Source organism: Beta vulgaris, chromosome 6, assembly GCF_026745355.1.
Source record: "Beta vulgaris subsp. vulgaris cultivar EL10 chromosome 6, EL10.2, whole genome shotgun sequence".
NCBI lineage: Eukaryota > Viridiplantae > Streptophyta > Magnoliopsida > Caryophyllales > Amaranthaceae > Beta > Beta vulgaris.
The window spans coordinates 18443383-18464122 of NC_079207.1; the positions used below are offsets into that span (position 1 = coordinate 18443383).

At 35.5% G+C, this 20740-nt stretch overlaps 2 protein-coding genes across 3 annotated transcripts; one reads left to right on the top strand and one right to left on the bottom strand.

Annotated features, from left to right (window-relative positions):
• Nucleotides 1-5049: 5049 nt before the first annotated feature.
• On the top strand, nucleotides 5050-10075 carry LOC104896069 (probable ATP synthase 24 kDa subunit, mitochondrial). Its single transcript, XM_010682762.4, has 7 exons — nucleotides 5050-5211; nucleotides 5880-5973; nucleotides 6120-6264; nucleotides 7463-7573; nucleotides 7702-7848; nucleotides 8369-8491; nucleotides 9729-10075. Exons 1-7 carry the CDS (start codon nucleotides 5173-5175, stop codon nucleotides 9790-9792), a joined length of 723 nt encoding a protein of 240 aa, XP_010681064.2. The 5' UTR covers nucleotides 5050-5172; the 3' UTR covers nucleotides 9793-10075.
• Nucleotides 10076-11806: 1731 nt separating this feature from the next.
• LOC104896070 (iron-sulfur assembly protein IscA, chloroplastic) lies at nucleotides 11807-17066 on the bottom strand. Of its 2 annotated transcripts, none has more exons than XM_010682764.4 (3): nucleotides 16646-17066; nucleotides 14659-14874; nucleotides 11807-12100 (listed from the first exon to the last, which is right to left on the bottom strand). In XM_010682764.4, exons 1-3 carry the CDS (start codon nucleotides 16803-16805, stop codon nucleotides 11964-11966), a joined length of 513 nt encoding a protein of 170 aa, XP_010681066.2. In that variant the 5' UTR covers nucleotides 16806-17066; the 3' UTR covers nucleotides 11807-11963. The 2 variants fall into 2 exon arrangements, with proteins under 2 accessions (XP_010681066.2, XP_010681065.2); XM_010682763.4 differs by having other exon boundaries at nucleotides 14659-14880; nucleotides 16646-17056.
• Between the last annotated feature and the right edge of the window lie 3674 nt (nucleotides 17067-20740).

Genomic DNA, 20740 nt, shown 5'->3' on the forward strand with positions numbered 1-20740 from the left:
GTGGTAACTCTAATATAAGAACGACCCTAGTCTCTATTCTCTTTCGCGTTGTTTCTATCACATCAATATATGATTTTTGGGATTGTATTAAGCAGATTTGGAAGATCCCATGGATGATCCAGTCTATTATAGTGGACACAGCTAAAGATTTGGGTCAGTTTGAAGAGGTGCAAGTTAGTCATTTTTTAGGGAAGCTAATGCGGCAGCAGATTGGATGGCTCATCGTGGTCATTCGACATCTACCACGATTTACTGGTTTGATGTTCCTGATTTATCTTTCGCTGTAATCATCCGCAAGGATGCTTTAGGGTGGCCCAAATCTTGGGATCCTCCCTAGTTTTTTATTTCCTTTTTAAAAAAAATTTAAATAAATAAATTTGTTGGTGGTAAGGGTAGGGCCCAAGAGTTCACCTAAAGCTCCACCATTAGTATTATATTGTCCGCTTTGTACCTAGCCCCATTGATTTGTTTTTAAACTCCTTCCCAAATGTCCAGTACTAATGTAGTTTGTAACACCCTGACAATTCTCTATTTTTCAAAATACCTTTTCAATATAAAACTTAGAAAATTATCAAAGCATTATCGCTCGTGTGATAACGTATTGGCTTATTCAGAATTTTGCAGCGAAAAACATAATAAATAAATCTTATAAATAAAACTTAGTCAGCCCAAAAGTCAACTCAAAAAGTCAAATCAACAAAAGTCAAAGTCAATGACAATTGTCAAAACCAACTATAATAATTAATGTCAACAACGAAAAGTAAAAGTCAAATATGATAATTGATCTATACAAACTCTTCAAATCCCGAACCCATGATGCATCATCTTCAAGCCTGTAGATGGACGATGCACTATTGATCTCTAGAGATTGCTCACCAAAATTGGTCATCCCGGAATTGTAAGGCATACCCATGATCAACACATACACACAAAAGCACGTGATCAGCAAAGCTGGGTACTACATAATTACAAATAAATAATCATAACATGATACTACTATATAATAAACAGGAATAAATAATAATATAATAACCGGTTATTTCACCAAATACCCCTGACAAATCAACAAATTCACAATATACCCTCAATGTTCCAGAGATGCACCATATACCCCTCATCCCCTCTTCGTTCTTCGCCGGACTCCCCCACCCCCTCTTCGTTCTCAGTCGGAATCCCCTACCCCTATTCGTTCTCCATCGACTCCCCCGCCCCCTACGCGAAAATCCGACCACCCTACGTGAAAATCTAACCCACCCCCGCGAAAATGCTCCACCTTGCGCGAAAATCCGACAACCCTGCGCGAAAAACGATTACTCAGCGCAAAAAATCTAACCCACCCCGCGAAAATCCCCCACCTTGCGCGAAAATCCGACCACCCTGCGCGAGCAATTGATGTGATGGTGAACGAAGAGGGGGAGGGGGAAGGGGAGGGGAGAGGGAGGGATGCTGCCGGGGAGGGGGGAGGCCGGCGGTGGAAGGGAGGGGGATGCGACGGTGGAGGGGGAAGGGGTGGGGCTGGGGGTTGGGCCTGGGAGGGGGGGTGTTGGGCTGGGTTGGGGTAAGGGTAAGGGTTAGATTAGGGTTAGGGTTAGATTAACAGCAGTTGGAAAAAGGGTATTTTTTTGTTGATAAGTAGAAAAAGGGTATTTGGTGAACGTTTTCGAAAACTTAGGGGTATATGGTGCATTTCTAGAACTTTGAGGGTATATTGTGACTTTGTTGATTTGTCGAGGGTATTTGGTGAAAAGACCGTATAATAACCTTGCAGATAACTCTTACTGAACTAAATTTCACAACTAATATTTTATCTACTTTAAATGGAATAGTCAATGTAACGAGTTGTCTAACTAAAACCAACCTTCCTTTTGGAAGACGAAATATGGTCTTTTCATTTCTAGAACTATAACTTTTTAAACATAAACATATTAAAACAAATCTTAAAAACATAAACTTTGCATTGAAGATAGCTTCAGGAGGAAGAAAATAACCAAACCAAGAAAAGAAGAGGATGAAGGACACCGGAAAAACAGGGGACAACAGCCACCAGTGGCGCTGGCAATCGGCGGTGGCCCGACGTGAGGAGGAAGAAACTGAGAGAAAAATAAAAAGATCAGTGAGAGGAAAAGAAAGAGGGAGCCGAAAATCTTGGGGAAAAATGAGAGAGAAACTAATTGTGTGGGAAAAATTGAGGGTTTATGGAGTTCTTAAAGTTTCTCCTTGTGAGCTTAGGAAAAGGTAATTGAGCTGAAACTAGAGTTTAATGATTGATGAATTAGTGTTTCGATTCTGCATACGCGATCCAAATCCAAAAAGTGTTTGGGTTCCTCATACCCAACTAGAAATCTTTTTATGAATCCAAAAGTGTTTTAAGCTTTTCAAATATTTTTTCAAAGTATGTCTAGACAAAATATTTTAACTTCTTTAAATCACTAAAATAATTTCTTTGACTATCAAATAATCAACCTTGAAGAAATAAATCATTTAAATACTAAAATACATTTAAATATAAATAACTATACGTTACAATATATTTATAAAATTCATAATTTTATGGGGGATTATATAGTTGGTGAACTCTTATAAACTAAGTAACTCCACGTTATCACTCCGATGTAGGAATTTGGATGTATACCCGACAGTATGTTGTTTAATTAGTTTTAGAAACTACTTTCTTTGTCTATGCTCTTTATAATAATGTTCCCTCCATAAGTGATAATCTTTCTCCTTATTCTTGTGTGCAGTTTTTCTCATCTACAATAAGAACGTTTTTAATTAATAAGTTTATGATTCTAGGAAAGTCGATACACATCAATATAATTTGCTTCGTTAATTAAGTTTTTTCCACATCGAGATTCGTATCTTCATAGTGATCTCTATTGAGGTTTTAGTCCATGGAGTAGTACTAAATAAGTTCAAGAATAAGTTTAAATAGCCATAATTCATTATAGAATTTGGTTGTACGTTCATTATTCCAAATTTGAATTGATAAGAAATTGGTCAAAAGGTAGAATTTTTTTATTATTTTGTTATTCAATTCAGATTATTTATGCTACTTTCATCGTCCTATATTAATTGCCACAATATTTGGCTTAAACTATTCAAATATAGAGTGCATTCTCATCACTTTACAAAATAAAGTTTTCACGTAGTATAGAGGGGCTTCAGCAACAGACTGTGTTTGGTTCTAACTTGATGACCTGTCTAGCGGACCCAGTTCTTTCGTGATCTTGCTACCCCCGGGTTTTCTTGTGGCTAACATCGGTCAAGCCTATGTGGCGGATGTTAACATCATCACACATCATCACTAACGAGGCCTGGAATAACTTATCTCAAATGGGATGGATAGCCTGGGTCGCTCAGAGAGTTGGTTCTCACCACAAGACTTCTCGAGCCCAGGCTATAACAGCATCATCCCCACTCCAAATGGAAGCTCTAGCATGCTTCCATGCTATTCGCTAGGTGTAGAAGGAGGATTATCAGTTAGAGGTGATCATGGGCTGAGCCGAATTCGGACCGGATAACACCTTACAAATTGTCCATTGATCGGGTCGGGCATAAATATTAAGCCTAAAACCCGCTAAATAAGGGCAAAAAGGGCGAGTTTTTTGGTAAAAAATGGGACGGGTCAAATATTAGACTAAAAAGTCATTTTTGGATTGTCCAAAGCTTGTTCCAAAGCAAAAAAAATGAAACGGGCCGGGTCCGACCACATGCCAAAAATCCTGCCCAAACTCGCCCAAAATTCGGGTCGGATTGATTTGCTCAGCTCTATTATCAACAAATTACTATTTAGACTGATTCCGAGCTCCTCGTCAGTCATCTCTTAAAGCATGGCGCTAGTGATATTTCCCTAAAATGCCTTCTCCACGACATCACTCAGGTGACGGACGCTTCAACATCATGTTGCATAATGAAGGTCTCTCAAACCTGTATTCAAGAAGCTCATGATCTAGCTAATTTCTGCCGTCTACAACAACTTTTCTCTTTCTATAGTTAATTTATACACACTTTTCTGATGTCAAATTTTTTTTTAGGACAAATAAAGTTTAATGAGCTTTGATCAAGTTCAATGACGTTTGATAAGGTCTAATTCCTATACTCAAAAAGTATTTGTCTTTTCTGATGATCTAGCTTTGATGTCAAATTCAAGTGTACAAAAAACACCCTCACTTGCAACATTCATTTTTTTAAAATAAAGAAAACAAAGAATTTCTCTATTATTATTACCAAAATTAGTCACCTTTTCTTTGAATTTTTTCCTTAAATAATGCAAAAGTGGGTTTTAATTCCCAAAATATGCCCAAAAAAATTAAAATTCCCTGCGTACCGTCCACGTAGGACGGCACGCGAGAAAATTATATTTTTTTTGTTTTAACCCACGGAAACCGCTACTCAAAGTAGCGGTTTAATTTTAAAATAAACCGCTACTCTGAGTAGCGGTTTATAAATATAAACCGCTACTCGGAGTAGCGGTTTATAAATATAAACCGCTACTCGGAGTAGCGGTTTATAAATGTAAACCGCTACTCTGAGTAGCGGTTTACTACCTTGCAAAATATGGTAAGCAGATATCAGATTTCATAATAAACCGCTACTCCGAGTAGCGGTTTACAAAAAAAAAAAAAAAAAAAAAAAAAAAATTTTTTTTTTTTTTTTTTTTTTTTTTTTTTTTTTTTTTGTAAACCGCTACTCCGAGTAGCGGTTTTACCTAAGTTGAAAAAAAAAAAAATTCTCGGCACTTATAAACCGCTACTGCAAGTAGCGGTTTTACTAAAAAAAAAAATTCGCGCGTGCCGTCCTACGTGGACGGTATGCAGGGAATTTTAGTTTTTTTGGGCATATTTTGGGAATTAAAACCCACTTTTGCATTATTTAAGGAAAAAATTCCCTTTTCTTTTGTCTTTGTACTTTTTTACATTTTCTAATTCCTATACTCAAAAAGTATTTGTGAAAATTTAACTAAAATGGGACACATGGAATTTTTTTAAAATATAACTTCTGAAAACCCAACTGGACGAACGGTCCTGATTTAAGGGGAGCTAATTGGTCTAATACTATCAATCTCTCTCTCTCTCTCTCTCTCTCTCTCTCTCTCTCTCCCTCAGTTCCTCTTTCTGGTTCGCAACATCATCAAACCCTAGATTTCCAACTTTGATACTCAGCTCTCAATCAATGGCGTTTTCTTCTCGCATTCTCTCCAAATCCAAGCAGGTCTTAATTTCTCTCTCTTTCTCACTATTTCTGGTTCTATAATCTTCGATGTATATGCTACATTTTGATCTGAATTTTGTTTTCCCTTTACGATTTGAACATAATCTTCTTGGTCGTTGACTCAAAAGAAAGCTGTTTCGATTTAGGGTTTAAAATGGATTTGGAGTGTAATTTGTTGATTTTGTATAGATGTAACGAGAAATTAGTCATCTGAAAAAATTGGTAGAATGAGATTTTTGATTGATTGATCTGATTGTTTTGCTTTCTCACTATGGTAAAAAAAAGGATTTTTTTTTTCGAGAATTATAATGTTAGGTGATTCAGGTTATCTGAAGAAATGCATGTTTCTGGTGAAGCTCTTTTCAGTTGAATGTGTTTAGTGTTACTAATATGTATGCGAAGAGACATGGCAATAATGCTTTATGTACCATTTGTTCTTTGATTGGTAATTAATTAATTATTGTTTGTTTGTATTGCACTATGCTGATTCGAGTCATGTTGATGCTTTGTGAATTGCTTGTTGTCTTTAGGGTTTGAAAGTTATATGTCATTGCCCGGGTTAGGATTGATGTGTTCGTTTGATTGCATTTCCGGTGTATGATTCTGTTGTTGAGTATTTTGTTGGACATGTTTGTGTTTTCAACATCATTTTATATTTTTTTCTACAGCTGTATACTGTTCAGAACATTATACGGAAGGAACATGTGATTCCTGTTCGCCACTTTGCCCAGGAATCTGCTCCTAAAGGTCTCAAGGGAGATGGTGAGTTGCGGATTTCTCATCTTCCTATTGCAGCAATCCTTTCATTAAGCTTTCTATTTTGTAGCAAATTAAAGAAAGCAATTATTTTTCTTAATGACAATCTTCATGTCTTCTTCTCCACGTCATTCTGATGCTTGACTGAAAAGAGATGCTTAAGGGCATTTTTTTGGAGGTGAAGAAGAAGTTTGAGACGGCTCTCGGTATACTTCGCCAGGAAAAAATCACCATAGACCCAGAGGACCCTGCTGCTGTACAACAATATGCTAAAGTCATGAAGACTGTAAGAGAAAAGTATATCTCTCTCCTTTTACTTTGTTTCTTTTTTACATGATTCTGCTACATATATATATATATCCCTTTATGTTTTATATCCTTGAATTTACTCCCTAGGCTAGAGCCTTGTTTGAGGTACATGGGCAATAGCATAATGGCAATGATAATGCAAATAGTTTGCATCCTTAGATTTGATTTATATGTTGAGATGTGATTGTAGATGGCTCTATTTCTGACAAATTTTGTTGAAAAAGTTCTTCCATATTTTGTACTTACTAATGACGACATTACATCAAACTTCCTATTTTGTTAACATTGAAGAGCACATGACAAGGATAGTTGCAATAGAGACATAAAAGGATATGCAGGACTTGAAATAGTGGAATACTGGGTTTTTAGTTTAGGCAGGAAGAGGCTTCGGTGCTCACCTGAGAGGCTGCTTGCAACTTATTGTAGGTCTCAACTCTCAACTTAGGTGATAAGCATCTAGGCACTGCCTGGGAGTTTTTTTGTAATTCTGCTATTAGAATGCAGCAGATGATCTGAGAATCTTGTGAGATAGGTGTTTTGTTTCCCTTTTATTTGATCATATGATTTTCTTTGGGGTGTTTTTTTGAGAGAATTTTGGGGTGAAATGAGGGGTTTGAGATGAATAGAGGTTTCACTTGTCCAAACTTCTAACGGGAGTGTTTGGTTGAGAGAGGATTGTGGGAGAGGTTTGAGCCGAAAACCTAATTTGGAAAAAGCTACTAGTTAAAGCTTGGAAGAGACTTTTAAGAATTTAGTTGTGTAACGAGTAATATGTCCTAAAGTTGGTCAAATTCCTACCCTTTACCAAAAAAATCTACCAATAAGTTATTTCAATATCCTAATTGGTCATTCCACCTAATAAAGTAATAATCAGCTAACAACTATCTACCAAATACTTTCAAACGAACAGCTAGTCAAACCAGTTAAACGCTAACACCTAACCTTTAAATGCCATCTGCTAAACAGCCCTCTGTTCTTGTTTCTTCCTTTGAGAATTATTATTTTTCACTTTCTTCTTGAATTGTAAAACAGATTGTGGGAGCATTTTTTGTCGTTTGAGAGAGGTTGGATGCCTAACATGTGTTTGTTTTACATTGTGTTGGGATATCATGATATTGTTTCTGTGTTTTGTGCATGATGCTTAAAGTTTAAATCATTAATTCTTTGAACCATTTTGGCGAGACAGGGCAGATCTCTTCTCGGAATCCCAGAGGATTCAATACACAATCAAAACACGAACCCAGGGTATTCCAGATGCTCGTACTTATCTGCTGACTTTGCAGGAGATACGGATCAAGTATGTGGAAAAATAGTGGGAATGTTTTCGTTGCTTCTGTAGTTGCTTTATTTTCTATCTTCGAAATCCTTGCTGAAACCAAGAACCTTTATCACTTGGATGATATTCAACGGCATTATGCTATGCAGGAGAGGCCTTGCTGATAACCTTGGTGTAGAAGCTTTGATGTTCGAAGCTTTAGAAAAAGTTGAAAAAGAAATCAAGAAGCCTCTTATGAGAGACGATAACCAAGGAATGAGTCGTTTAACGGCGGAGTTCGAGAAGATCAACAAGAAGTAAGTTACTCTTCAAACACGTTCCAAAAATTTGGACTGCACTTATCTCAAACAACTCATGGCCTCCAAAAATTCTTTTTTTTAGAAAGGGGGTTGAATTGGGTTTGCTGAAACTTGAGTCTCTTGTTGATTATCTCGACAATTATAGCTGATTCTTCTGATTAGAGGCAAGCTCTAATAAAATTTCTGGTGTTCTAGGCCCCCCTTATATGAAGTTGCGCATCCATAAGCATGATTAAATAGGTGGAAAAGGGCATGATATAAAGATGACGAGAGTTTTTTTTCCAAAATCTACATGAACTTTGAATGTCATATGTTATATGTTTTTTTAACATTGAAGCATTACAGATTGATTATTCCGTTTGGTAAGTATGGTAACTCAAATCATCTTTATTTTTTTGGTGGGGTATCAGATTCTGTATGATGTTTTTCATTTATTTTAGAGATGCGTCTTGGGAATATTATGCGGACTTTCTTCTAGATGATCCACCTAATACAATTATTTTTCTACCTAAAACAGGCTTGGAATCAACAAGAATGATTTGCCCAAATATGAGGAACAGCTGGAACTCAAAATTGCAAAGGCACAACTCGAAGAGTTGAAGAAGGAAACCGTAGATGCAATGGAAGCTCAAGCAAAGAAGTATGTTTCTGTCTTTCTTTATAGAAAGATCTACTTCATTGACTTCTATTCGAGTATTAGTTGACATTTCGGTTGTTCATATCTTTGTCTTCGCTTAAATTTGAACTTCTTACAAGTTACAAGTGGTTATCATCTAAGTATCAATAGTTGCAAACATGGCTCCTGGCGAGTTTCGTATCCTAAATCTGAACCTCTTTGTGCCAAATAATAAGGTCTTCAAGCAGGTTCCAACTTCCTCTTATACGTTTTTCTGGAACAATCTTCTCTAAGATGCTATTACTTTCCTGCATATGATATGTGATGTCAGTGTCAGTGGAAACTATTTCTTAGCCTTAGAATTTAGATTGCTTTCCTTGTTTTTTGCAGACATGGACACATCGTTGTTTTTCACTGTTTTCCAGACCGTAGTATTACAAAGTCAATTTCTTGAATTGATACGTAATCTGAACCCCACAAAAAGCACCTCTCAGAGGACCTCCCTTGTTTTGACGCTGATTTCTGAACAAAGTAGCTTGGTGATGGACTATGCGTTCTCATTATTTGCTTTTTCTCATGATCTAGCTGCTTCATCATCTCCTGTGCTCGATATATCACTCTTCTGGTTGCAATTTGATTTTTTGACCCTTTTGACTTATTCAGATTAAAATTAATGGGCAAGTTCCTGTACGGTGCTGTTGAAGACCACATTACTGTAATTCGACTGCTTTTGGTTTTTGGTTTTGAGAATCTGATTGAGCCTCTTCATCATTTCCCCTTTCTCATAATTTGAATTAATGATATTATATAAGCCAAGCACTTAAACAAGTTAGCCTTATAATTGGAGTAATATTGTACAGAGGTATGTTCTTGAACTGCGAACAACAGTTCTTTTTTGACACCTACCTGATTAGCTTTGTGATTCCTGATAGAACTCCCACGCTAGACACACTCTGTTTTACTTATATTTGTTAGGCCTTGCTTAACAATTAAGATTTAGCAGTTAGCAAACTGCGTTAGCAAACAGTCAGCAATCTTGTGGGTTGTGTTTGGTAAATTAATAGTTAGCTTCACGAAATGCTAAGGTTTATGTCAAAGTGCTGTTTTTATTGGCTATTTGTTGCTTGGCATTTTTGGCTCATATACAGTGCTATTTACTATTCCAGTGCGAGACAATTGATGTTTGGCAATCAAGGTGTTGACAATAGCATTAACTCTGTGAATGGTGATGCTTAAAGCCTTATCTACTTGTGTTTTTCAGGGAGGAATTCAAGGACGAGCAAATGGTTGAGCCCAAGTCATTGGACATCCGAAACTTCATCTGAGATTTTAGCTTGGGTTCTTTTGCTATTTGCCGGAAAATACTTTGTTGGAGAGAGTGGAAGGCTGAGCTTGTTCAGCTCATCGGCAGGAATACCCACACTTCTCCCATTTTGTTTTGAAATAAATTGGATTTTGTTCTGCTGGAAAGTCCGTCATTTTGGCAGAATAGATATCGAATGTTTTTCTGGATGTGTTTATATTTCTCAATCATGTGTAGGCTTTTTGAGCACATGAAATGATAAAAGCTCCGATTATGACGAATGACATTCTGTCGTACATTTTGAATCTTTGTCCTGTGGAATCTGATTTGATTCTGCCAAAATTTTACACTTACCTTGGGTTTTAAAATTCGAGATGGCTTGCTTGCTCTACTGTGGGCTCAGGCGACGCCGTTCTCTTGTTTTTTGATCTATACGGATTCGGAGCTTCTTATGCGTCTTCTTGATTCGTCTACAACAAGGGATATTTCCATACACCATACCCTTCACGATATTCAACGTCTTGCTTCTACCTTACGTTGGTGCAAAATCGTTAAGGTCAATTGTCAAGTTGTTGCTCAAGCTCACGATCTTGTGAAGGCGTGGCAGGAATTCCAGCTTTCCTTTTACCTACCAATTACCATTGATTAGTTTGTTTTTCAGTTGCTGTTTTATTTATTGCAGGTTTTCCACGTAAAAAAAAAAAAATAATTCGAGATGGCAATATGCTGTAGTTGAAAGATTTACACCATATGGTAGTGAGGAATATAAGAGAGGTAGAATTAATATTTTTGGGTACAAGCGCAAAAGGGATATCAACTTAAATTAAAAGCACACATCACAACTTACGTTCTATATCACACGCATTTTCGCCAATCTACAATGAACATAGTGAACCATGCCACTATAGACATGGATAACTTCCTCCTTTAATTAGCATAATATGGTGTATACTTTCTCTGTTGATTATTTCCTCCGGTACAATGTGAGGCCTTCTTTGGAGTTTGAGACCTTGTTTAGTGCTCACTCCAACTTAAGAATTAAAACTCGATTTTAATAAGTGAAAAGCAGCAAGAATAAGTAAAATCCAGTTTCAATCACTAAAAAAAGTTTTCTATCCATAAAATATAGTATAATCCAACTAAATAATATCAGATCAGTAAAACCAAGTGGAAGTGAACATGACCTAAACCCCCAAAGCATGAATTATGCACTATGGACTATGGTGCATAGTACTCATTGAGTCACTATGCATCTGAAAGAACATAACATTCATATAAAAGAACATGAACTTTTTTCAACAAATTTTCAAGATAAAAAGAACACACAATTTAAAATTAAAAAACATGTACATTTTCAATTAAAAATATAGGTGGTAATGAAAAGAACGTAATGTAAATAAACATCTAGTTTAAATTAAACGAATATACCTTTTAAAATCAAATTTGAAAAAAGAAATCTCGCCAATAACTATTTATTTGTTTAAGAAAACAAACAATAACATTTTTCTTAAACCATTGAGTCTTAAAATATTAAAACTACGTCGTTTAACAGGGAGTACACCATCCTCTGCAGGCACTTGGGTGCATGTTCCTATATGCGCTTAAACCCTCAAAAATTAATCATACAACATAATTCTACAAAATTCTTTTACATTAATCGTCCCATCTCAATTCTCATCAACTCTCTAGCATTCCATTGGAGGTGTTTTGAATAAACTTATCATAATTGAATTTTATTTTAAAAAATCCGACAGTATCTCTCCAAAACTTTTACTTGGTACCAAAGTATAAGTATTTTAGTACCACTTTAACTTAGCTTTGATAACAATTTTTTTGTGATATACCATCTTAACACTTCACTATGAGTTACCAATACTTTCTCATGATAATAGGTGCAACAACTATTTCTAGCGCGTTAAGGAATGATTTGAAGTAACAATATTCATGCAACTCAGTAGAATAAGGAAAGTCTCTAGGCTACATTGAGTCGTGACTTCTAGTCCGTAAGTTGCAGCATTGGAAGAGATAGAATAATGTTATATCAAGACTTAAGGATGCTTTGAGCTTTTGATAGAATTTAGCGTCAGAAAGTCTCAACACATGATGCCTATATATCCACAATCCAACAGATCAAACAAATTACACCACATACATTTCTTACGTTTATGTATAAATGTATACATATTTCCATTTCTACGTTGCAAAGGATTTTCCGCAGCTACAAGTCTTTGATGCATTAGGGTTATTGAAGGAGAAGCCTCCGCCGATAAGTGCATCACTATAGTCAAGCTGCATTCCATATAGGAATAGGAGGCTCTTTGGATCACTAACTGCAAATGAATGACAAATTTGAGAATATATCATCAGATATTCAGTCCTTCAGAGTTCAGATGGAAAGAAACTAAAAAAATAAAGGCCACAGGCGCGAAGGTATGGGAAAATTCTAGAGAAACCACACTAAAGACGACATGCACAAGCAAAAGGATTACTAATAACTACCTATTGGGAAAAAATGTTACATCCTCCATCCATGAAATAAAGGTCATGTTTGATTTAAGGTTACTGTTACAAAATCGAATTGAAATAACATAATTATCATTCAACATTTGAACTTATTTTTACATCTCAATCGTACTATGAGAGTCTTTCCTAAAGTTTTAAGGTGTAATAAAGAATAATACGAAGAACATTCAAAACTAAACTTAGTCGGTATACAAAGCAGCCTGTAATTTTGGTTAATTTCAACATCAAAATTGGTCTATTATTTAGGGACGGAGTGGCTATACCGGCGTGGTCACAAGCAGGGCCATCTTAAACATTTCAGAGGCCATGTTGTAATCTTGCATTAATTTTAATTAAAATTGGTTCAGTGTGATTAGAAAGCAGAAGAAAAGGCCATCCGAGAAAAGCATATGTGAAAGCAATCTCTCAAACCGTCAAAGGCAAAAACAATTCACTTGATTCATATAATGGCAGAACTTATACAAAACTGAATTCCTAAAAAAAGAGCAGAACTTATACACCATAATTTATCTTATCAGAAAAAATAAAGTAAAAACGATTTTAGGCTCTTTATCTAATCAAAGCTTCAACGATATTATAAGACTCAAGTGTAGCACCAAAGTACCCATTTCACAGAGTGGAACACTAAAATATGAAATTAACCAAGATGAACTAAAGGATATATTATAAAGTAATAAAAATTACCCATTCCATAAACTGTAGAAATGTAGAATATGGAATTGCCAAAAACGAAAATTTTCAGCTTCAAAACAAAGATCTGAATTTTCTTCAAATTATCTGGCGATGGAATTGCCCAGATAGGAGTATGGAGAATTAGAGAGTACTTCAAATCAATCAAATGCATTTATTTATGAATCTGATTTTTTTTCAACCAAACTTCTGATTCATATAATGGTTGTTTGAGAAATTATTGAGATTGGGTGGAGATATATAGGGATTAAACAATCTAGTGGTTTATAGAAAAGATTCATGATTTAATTGAGGATAAAATGAAACTAATTTCTCCATTCCATTGTGATTAAGAGAGGAAGATGAAAGATTGAAAGTATTACTAGAAAATGTGGTTAAAGCAAGGAAAATAATGATAATTGCAGCATAATGGATTATCAAAAGCGTTTTATATGGGGATTGCAACTAGAGGATGAGAAGAATTTGGAGTTTAATGGAAGGTCGAAATATTGCCATTTTCACATGAGAAAATGTGATGAAGCGTTTTCTCCTTTTCCATTTCAGGGGGCCCTAAAAATCTTGGGGCCCTGTGCAAGTGGGCAGCTTGCACAGGCCCAAAACCGGACCTGCTCACAAGTAGGATAATTAGTTCACCAAGGACAAATTAGTTCTTTAACTTCAGTCCTTCAGGCTTTAGGCATATCAGTTCTTGTGAATAAAATTAATCAGCAACATAAATAATTATCAAACTAACCAATGAGAGCAATCAACTTAGAAAAAAGCTTCTACAATCTACTTGATCTCAACATCATTTACGGTTTATGCTTGTTGCTTGCTCCCAATAACAGCAATCATAATGAAAATATCACATCTCACAAGATAATGAAGAAGTTCAGAGATGCTTGATTCAAAACAAAGAGCTGAGAGCATAAAGGGCTTTCATCACCAAGTTTGTCTTGGCAACCATCAAGTGGAGTCTCAAAGAGACTCCACCAAGGTAATTTTGGTACTTAGACATACTATTTGGTGCCTATGACTCTTCCAAATGGTACCATTTGGTACCTATGTGCCTTCCATTTGGTGCTGAAAAGGTACTACCTGAGTCAAATTGGTACTGCAATATGGTTTTACCTGAGTACCAATTACACCTTAGAGTTTCTAAGAGACTCCAATGGTTGGTTACAAACACTTTCTCTTTCATCACATATAAATATAGTCTTCAAGGATCAGAGATATTTTCCCTCAAGTTTCTTCTCTAGTAAGTTCTCTTTAAGTGATGATTGCGGCACCATCAAGCATGATTTAATGAACCTACACGACACAAAATATCCTCCTTCTGCCACGTCCCTCACGAGAGTAGGATACAAGGAATTTAGCTCTCCAATCTCCAAAGTCGAAGAAGAGACGAGAACTCATCATCACATATTCACATATATCGAACAAACCAAAGATGACATTTATTAACATTGCCATACGTCCTGTCTTCCTCAACACAACCATCATCAGGGAGTAGGGAGCGTGTCTAGGGAGCTATAAACATATTTTCAAAGGTCCTTGCATAGGGTCGTGTCATGTTCTTTACTATGCGGGGTTGGAGAATGAAAAAAGAATTCCAAAGGAGTGGTTTGAAATCCTCAGGATGCATGACCAAATATGTCCAGGGAAAGTGGAGGAGGGAGGTTTTTATAATACTCACCAATTGTAAAGCCGTTGAGTTCCATTACGGAATCCTCTGGCTTCATGTTCTCTTTGCTCTCAAAGTCCATTGTGTAAGACATTCCAGAGCATCCACCTTGTTTAACCCCAACTCTTAAGCACACATCTTCATTCCGGTCAGCCCTGATTCTTTTCAAATGCTTCAATGCATTGTCAGTGAGAGAGATTGCCGGTGCCAAGCCCTCAACTGGTGTTGCTGAAACTTAAAGAGCGCAATAAAAGTAATTAGAATATATAAAGAAGAGATACAGCAGCGAAAGAAAAGGCATCGCATTTTATATCAATACTATTGAGTACTAATCACAGATATATATTCCCAGTGATACCAGCAAAAGGAATAAAAGACCTAAAATTTGGGATCTATTTACTTTTGTTTTTTCTTTAAAGTTCTCTCAAGTATAAATTTTTCCATGAGAAAGCAATATATTTCCTATGTTTCAAAATACTTGACACACTTCTCTCCATACGCTTGCCAATGCCTATTTTTAACCATTAACAACTCTAATTCCCTATAAGCAAAAATTATAAAAAGTTAACACTATGAAAGTATATGTCGAGATGAGTCTAACAATATCTCAATAATTATATTTTTCTTTACATAGAATTCACAAAATACAACCAAAATAGAGTGTGTAGATGGTGAAGAAGTCAAACCATGTCAAGTATTTTGAAATGGAGGAAGTATAATTAGGGTTTACTCTAATAAACTTGAGGTTAAAAAAATGCTAAAATCTAACCCTTTACACTAGCAGAAGTTGCTTACTTGCCTTCATCTATTTGCTACTGATATGTTATGAAAAACTAATTTTTTAAAAGCATGTGGCATATAATTATCACAAAGACAAAAATTCTCTTATTTCAACAGTAGCCTATACCAAATGAAGAGTCCCAAAACTTCAAAATTTGTAGAGCTTTTAAATTGGCAGAGTACACATTGAGCTACACTTTCCTAACCATGGAAAAGAACAACGAGCTCCCAAGGTTCGAGGTTCAGGATACATTTTCTTCTTTTGTTGCTCTCCTACAAAGGGGTAATCAGGTGACCCCCAAAAAGTAGGAACCAGCAAATAGATCTCTATTTTTTGACTATATGGGAGAGCACTACTGAGTCCTCGTTGCCCTAAAATATCATTGAGTTGAGAAAAGATGGTGTGTTGAGAGGGAGGGGGGAATGATCTCCATGATTGACGTCACTTTTGATCATGATAGTGTCTCCAACGAAGGTACACGTTTGAGGTTTCCCCAAATTTCAACAATGCCTTCCAATCTTCCATGCCTTGCTCCTTTATTGTCTACTCAAACATGTGCTTCAAATAGTTCATCAATTTCGTTGCTTCCTTAAGGCTGAACTAGGTTAAGTTCAGACAAACCAAATCAAATAATAAGAACTACACAAAGCAAATTATGAAGACCGAACGGTTGAGACTTGAAAGTGGTAAATTTGGAGCCAAAGGACTTCCTAGTTCCTTTCCTCTAAAGGCACAACGAAGGTTCCCCAATCCAAGTCCCATAACCATCCACATAAATCAAAAACTCATGAATCTAAGAAGGTCCAAAACACTTGTAATCAGAAAGCCTATACCATAAAAACCCTAATCAACAATAGTAAATCCGTAGAACTCCAAAACTTACCAAACTCATTGGTATTACTAACAGAACTACAAGTCCTACAAGCTCAAATTAACACTTATATCTAATCATAAAAGTAACCTATAGACTACTTTTCAAGCAGAGAAATTTGACTAAACAACAAATGATAAACCAAACTCCAATCAAAATCAACTAATTTGATAGTAAGCAGATTATTCCCAAATACAGAACATTCCCCAAAATTTCGAACCTAACCCACAAATAAGAATACGGCAATCAACAGAAAACCCAAACATAACAATTCAAATTTCAAATACAACCAAAAAAAAAAGGAAACAAACATTTCATAATAAGAGAGAGGGAGAGAGAGAGAGTACCAGAAGCAGAAGATGATTGAATGGATAAACGAGTGATGCGTTTGAGATTCAAAGGGAAGGAAATGGAGAAAGCGCCATGATTAAGGCTAAGTGAAGGGGAAGAATTGGTGGGTAATTTACAAATTGTTGAAGAACATCGAAGAGAGACAAAAGAAGCCATTTCTTTGGTGTGTGTTTGAGTAATTTGGGGTTCTAAATATTTGGGTAGGAAGGACCAAGGAGTATTCCCGGAGTTTAGGACAGATTTTTCAGCGCTCTTCGAGTTGTAGAGATGTAGCCACCAGCCAAAGAAGGGTCGGCAAATCGGGGCCGTCTCTTTTTTGTGTTACGCAACTACCAGAAGTCCAGAACTGCAATTCTTATTGATTGATTGTCTTCTTTGCGACGGTCGTATATTCGTATTAGAGTCCACACAATAAACAAACTCTGTAGTGGTTAACATTTTCCAATGATATTTGGATATTAACTACAGCTTTGGGCACCATCAACCAACTTTGCTACTAGTATTTGTCAAGTGAGATTTTGTCATATTGGTGTCACGGTCAGGATTTTAAATATTAACTTTTTATATAGCACTAATACGGATGTTTTTCAAGTAGTCTTTCAAGGTTTGAGAGAAAGGAGGAGCCACACTACTCCAATATTGGTGCTCTTTATGGAGAGAACTTGAAGAAGTGTTTCCCCCGAGCGCATTGAGAATTTGAGAGAGCATGCTCTTGACATAGTATGATACTAGTTGTATATGCACGCGATGCGTGCGTCGACAATTTTATGTAGTTATATATAAAAGGATATGTTTTTTTCATCTAAAATTATTTTGATAGTGATGTAGATTATTGAGGTTCTTTTGTAGATGTAGTTATCTTTTTAAATTAAAGGTGAATGATTTTTAAGTGTTCAATACTGTCACTGTAAAATTTAGTCGATGATTTAATAATTTTATTTTCAGCGACTTTAGGATAGTTCTTTAACAATTATAAACCATATTGTTTGAACTTTGTAAATATGAAATATTATGTTATCAGGATATATTGCTAACTTTATTTGGTTGAAGATTCTAATTGATTTCGTGAATTGATTGTGTCGATCTAGTTCGTCAAGTTACTAATGGTGTTGCATATTCCATTTTTGACCTACTCATATGACAAGTTTCATGATTCTCATTTTTCAATTTTTTATAAAAAGAAAAACATTGTTTTAAATTATTAGAGGGTATTTTAGTCCCTTCAAAAGAGGACACCACACCTCCTCCCTTTGCTTATATAATAGAGATAGGGGTAAGCACAACCGGGTAACAGGTCAAAATTCCGGAAATTGAACTCGGACCCAGTCATAACCGGTTCCTAAAATTTGGAATGTGAATTGGAATTGGTTGGACCAGGTCCTCATTTTCTGGAAATGGTCTTGGAACCAGTCGGGACCAGTTCCAACGTCGGGTACCCGGTTCTTTAAAAGTGTGATATAATGTCGATTTTGACCGGAGGTGACTTTCTAGAATTGATCTTGGAATCGATAGGTACCGATTTTAGTATTGGGTATTCGGTACCCAATCGCATTCAAAAGCTAAATTGTTTTATAGTTAAGCTTAATAGACTAAAATAAGAACCATAACATATATGTATTAGTCTCCCTTGATACGATTTCAGCCAAACATCTATTGACGAGCTAATAAGTTTTAAAACTAAATTATTCATCATAAATAAAAAAAATCCACTAGATACTTAGTCCCAAACCCGATTTCGTCAAATATCTAGATTTACTCGGTACATAGTGGGTACCAGGTCCAGAATTTTACGACCCCAATTGAACCACTTACAACTGGGTCCTCAAATCCGATCCCTACAAGACCAGTTCCAGTTCCGGACCCATCGGATCCAACTGGTTCTGGATTTAGAATCGGGTACCCAGCTTTTTTGCTCACCCTAACACATGTTATTGAATATAAAAAGAAATAGGAATTAAAGATACTAATAAATTGGAGAACTTATTGGAGAGTCATACTATTGTTAATAAACTTTGAAGGGGTGATATTGAGTAGAGAGAAAGTTAAAAATGGGTTGAAGGATAATCTTGGAGTGCTATATTGATGTTGGTGCTCATTTATAATTTTTACTTGTATATAATTAGAGATATTAATGGTTAAAAAAGCATATCGAAAAACAAGAAAAAACAAATACTGCATCGAAATCAAAACAAAGAAATCATATACTTCCTCCGTTTTTTTTTACACGTTACACTTTCCTTAAACGAAATGGTGCAAAATACATGTTACATTTTTGCCTAGGTAACCGCAATTTTCAAAAGTGTAACATGTAAAAAAACAGAGGAAGTAACTAATTAGGAGTGAAAGTTCGGTGTGCGGTTTGGATTAGGGCCTAATCCTATCCGATCCGAATAAAATTTGGATTTTCATTTTTCGATCCGAATCCAAACCAATTAGGGTTTGAATCCGATCCAATCCAATCCGAATTTTCATACTCTAGATTTGATCCGATTCAAAAATTCAATTTTTTTAAAACTCTAGTTTTTCGATGAAATAAATTAAGCACAACATCAGCCTAGTAGATTTAGGAAATGAGGAATTAAGTGCAGTTAGTATTTTAAGGGAAGGGTTGAAGTGCTATGTGTATTGGGTATGGAGTAGTTTTTTCATAAAAAAAAAATCAATTAAGCACTTAAGCCCAATCCAGATACATAATACAAGGCATATTACTATTCGATTATATTGGATTTTTGGATCCAATTACCCTCAATCCAATCCGATCCGAAAATCCATTTTTTCAAAAAATCTCAATCTGAATCCAATCCGAACATAGTTCGAATCCGATCGAAATTACTAATTCGGATTGGATTAAATTTTATCCGAATAACTTTCACCCTTATAACTAATATATAAAGCAAAGTACAAAAGCTAGCTCACGAGGCGTGACATTTGGCATCCTCATTGGATGCCATTTATCGCGCTCATTAAGTTTCATGTCATTTAAAAAAAAAATTAGAGTTCCAAATTTTAATAGTTTAATTATTATTCCTCAAGTATCTAAAACCACGTAATACTTACTGCTTCTTAGTTTTAAGTTAAGTAGTGGAGGAAGTGGAATAATTACTTCTCAAGGAATATTTAATATAAACTAATTAATTACTTAGAGTCATGGACATCATGGGATAATGGATTAAGTATGGATAAGTTTATGTCTTGCCTAAATTATCTATAAATAGGCGCCTAAACCTTAGAACATTTTGTGTCTGACTTTTAGAAGTCACACCAAATGTGTATCTGACTTTTATTAGTCACACCAAATGTGTGTCTGGCTTAGCTAAATATTCTTAGTTGTCTGAAGAGTCAGTGTCGTTCCTAAGAGAATTCATACTTACTTTTTTCGAGTTATTACTCTTCCATTCTCTTACAAATTGTATTTTTGAGTTAAGGGTTTGAGTGAACTCTTGTAACTGTGAGAAGCTTTGAGTGAAGCAAGAGAAAGAGAAAGAGAAAGAGAAAGGAACTTCGAGTGAAGTTTGAGAGGAACGACAGTTGTGGGAACTGTCGTTGGGAACTTGAGTTTAGTAACTTAAGTTGTGGCTCGAGAGAAAAGTAATAGGATTGTAAACAGAGTTGTTTTGGCCTATTATAGTGGAAAGTTTGAGTTAAAATCGCTTGTGGTCGAGGTTGTTTCTTCCTATTGAGCCTAAGAAGTTTTTTCTCGCTAAAATCTCTCGTGTTCCTATTGTGTGTTCCCAAGTTAACTTTTAATTCCGCAAAAAGTATAGCTTATTCTCTCACTATAATTCACCCCCCTCTTATAGTGCTCATATTATACAACATCATATGTCACCATTTATTTATTTTTCATGTTTTTCAATAAAACACTATTAAGAAGAGCAATCGAATCACTATGATTTCTTGCTAATTAAAAATTATCAATTACATCATATTATGCATAAATCTTTTAATAACTGAAAATTATATTACTATATGTTTATATCAGAACAACTTGCAATATTAGATAGTATAATTATATGAGTTATGAAAATCGTGTAGTCGATATTCATTATATAATATAATCCATACATCTTTAAACTAGAACTGTATAATGT

Coding starts and splice junctions, on each gene's coding strand:
- LOC104896069 (XM_010682762.4), top strand. CDS start 5,173: ATGGCGTTTTCTTCTCGCATTCTCTCCAAATCCAAGCAG. Junction 5,212..5,879: donor TTCTCTCCAAATCCAAGCAG/GTCTTAATTTCT, acceptor TTTTTTCTACAG/CTGTATACTGTTCAGAACAT. Junction 8,492..9,728: donor ATGGAAGCTCAAGCAAAGAA/GTATGTTTCTGT, acceptor TGTGTTTTTCAG/GGAGGAATTCAAGGACGAGC.
- LOC104896070 (XM_010682763.4), bottom strand. CDS start 16,805: ATGGCTTCTTTTGTCTCTCTTCGATGTTCTTCAACAATTTGTAAATTA. Junction 14,881..16,645: donor TCAATCATCTTCTGCTTCTG/GTACTCTCTCTC, acceptor GCGCTCTTTAAG/TTTCAGCAACACCAGTTGAG. Junction 12,101..14,658: donor ACTCAACGGCTTTACAATTG/GTGAGTATTATA, acceptor ATTCATTTGCAG/TTAGTGATCCAAAGAGCCTC.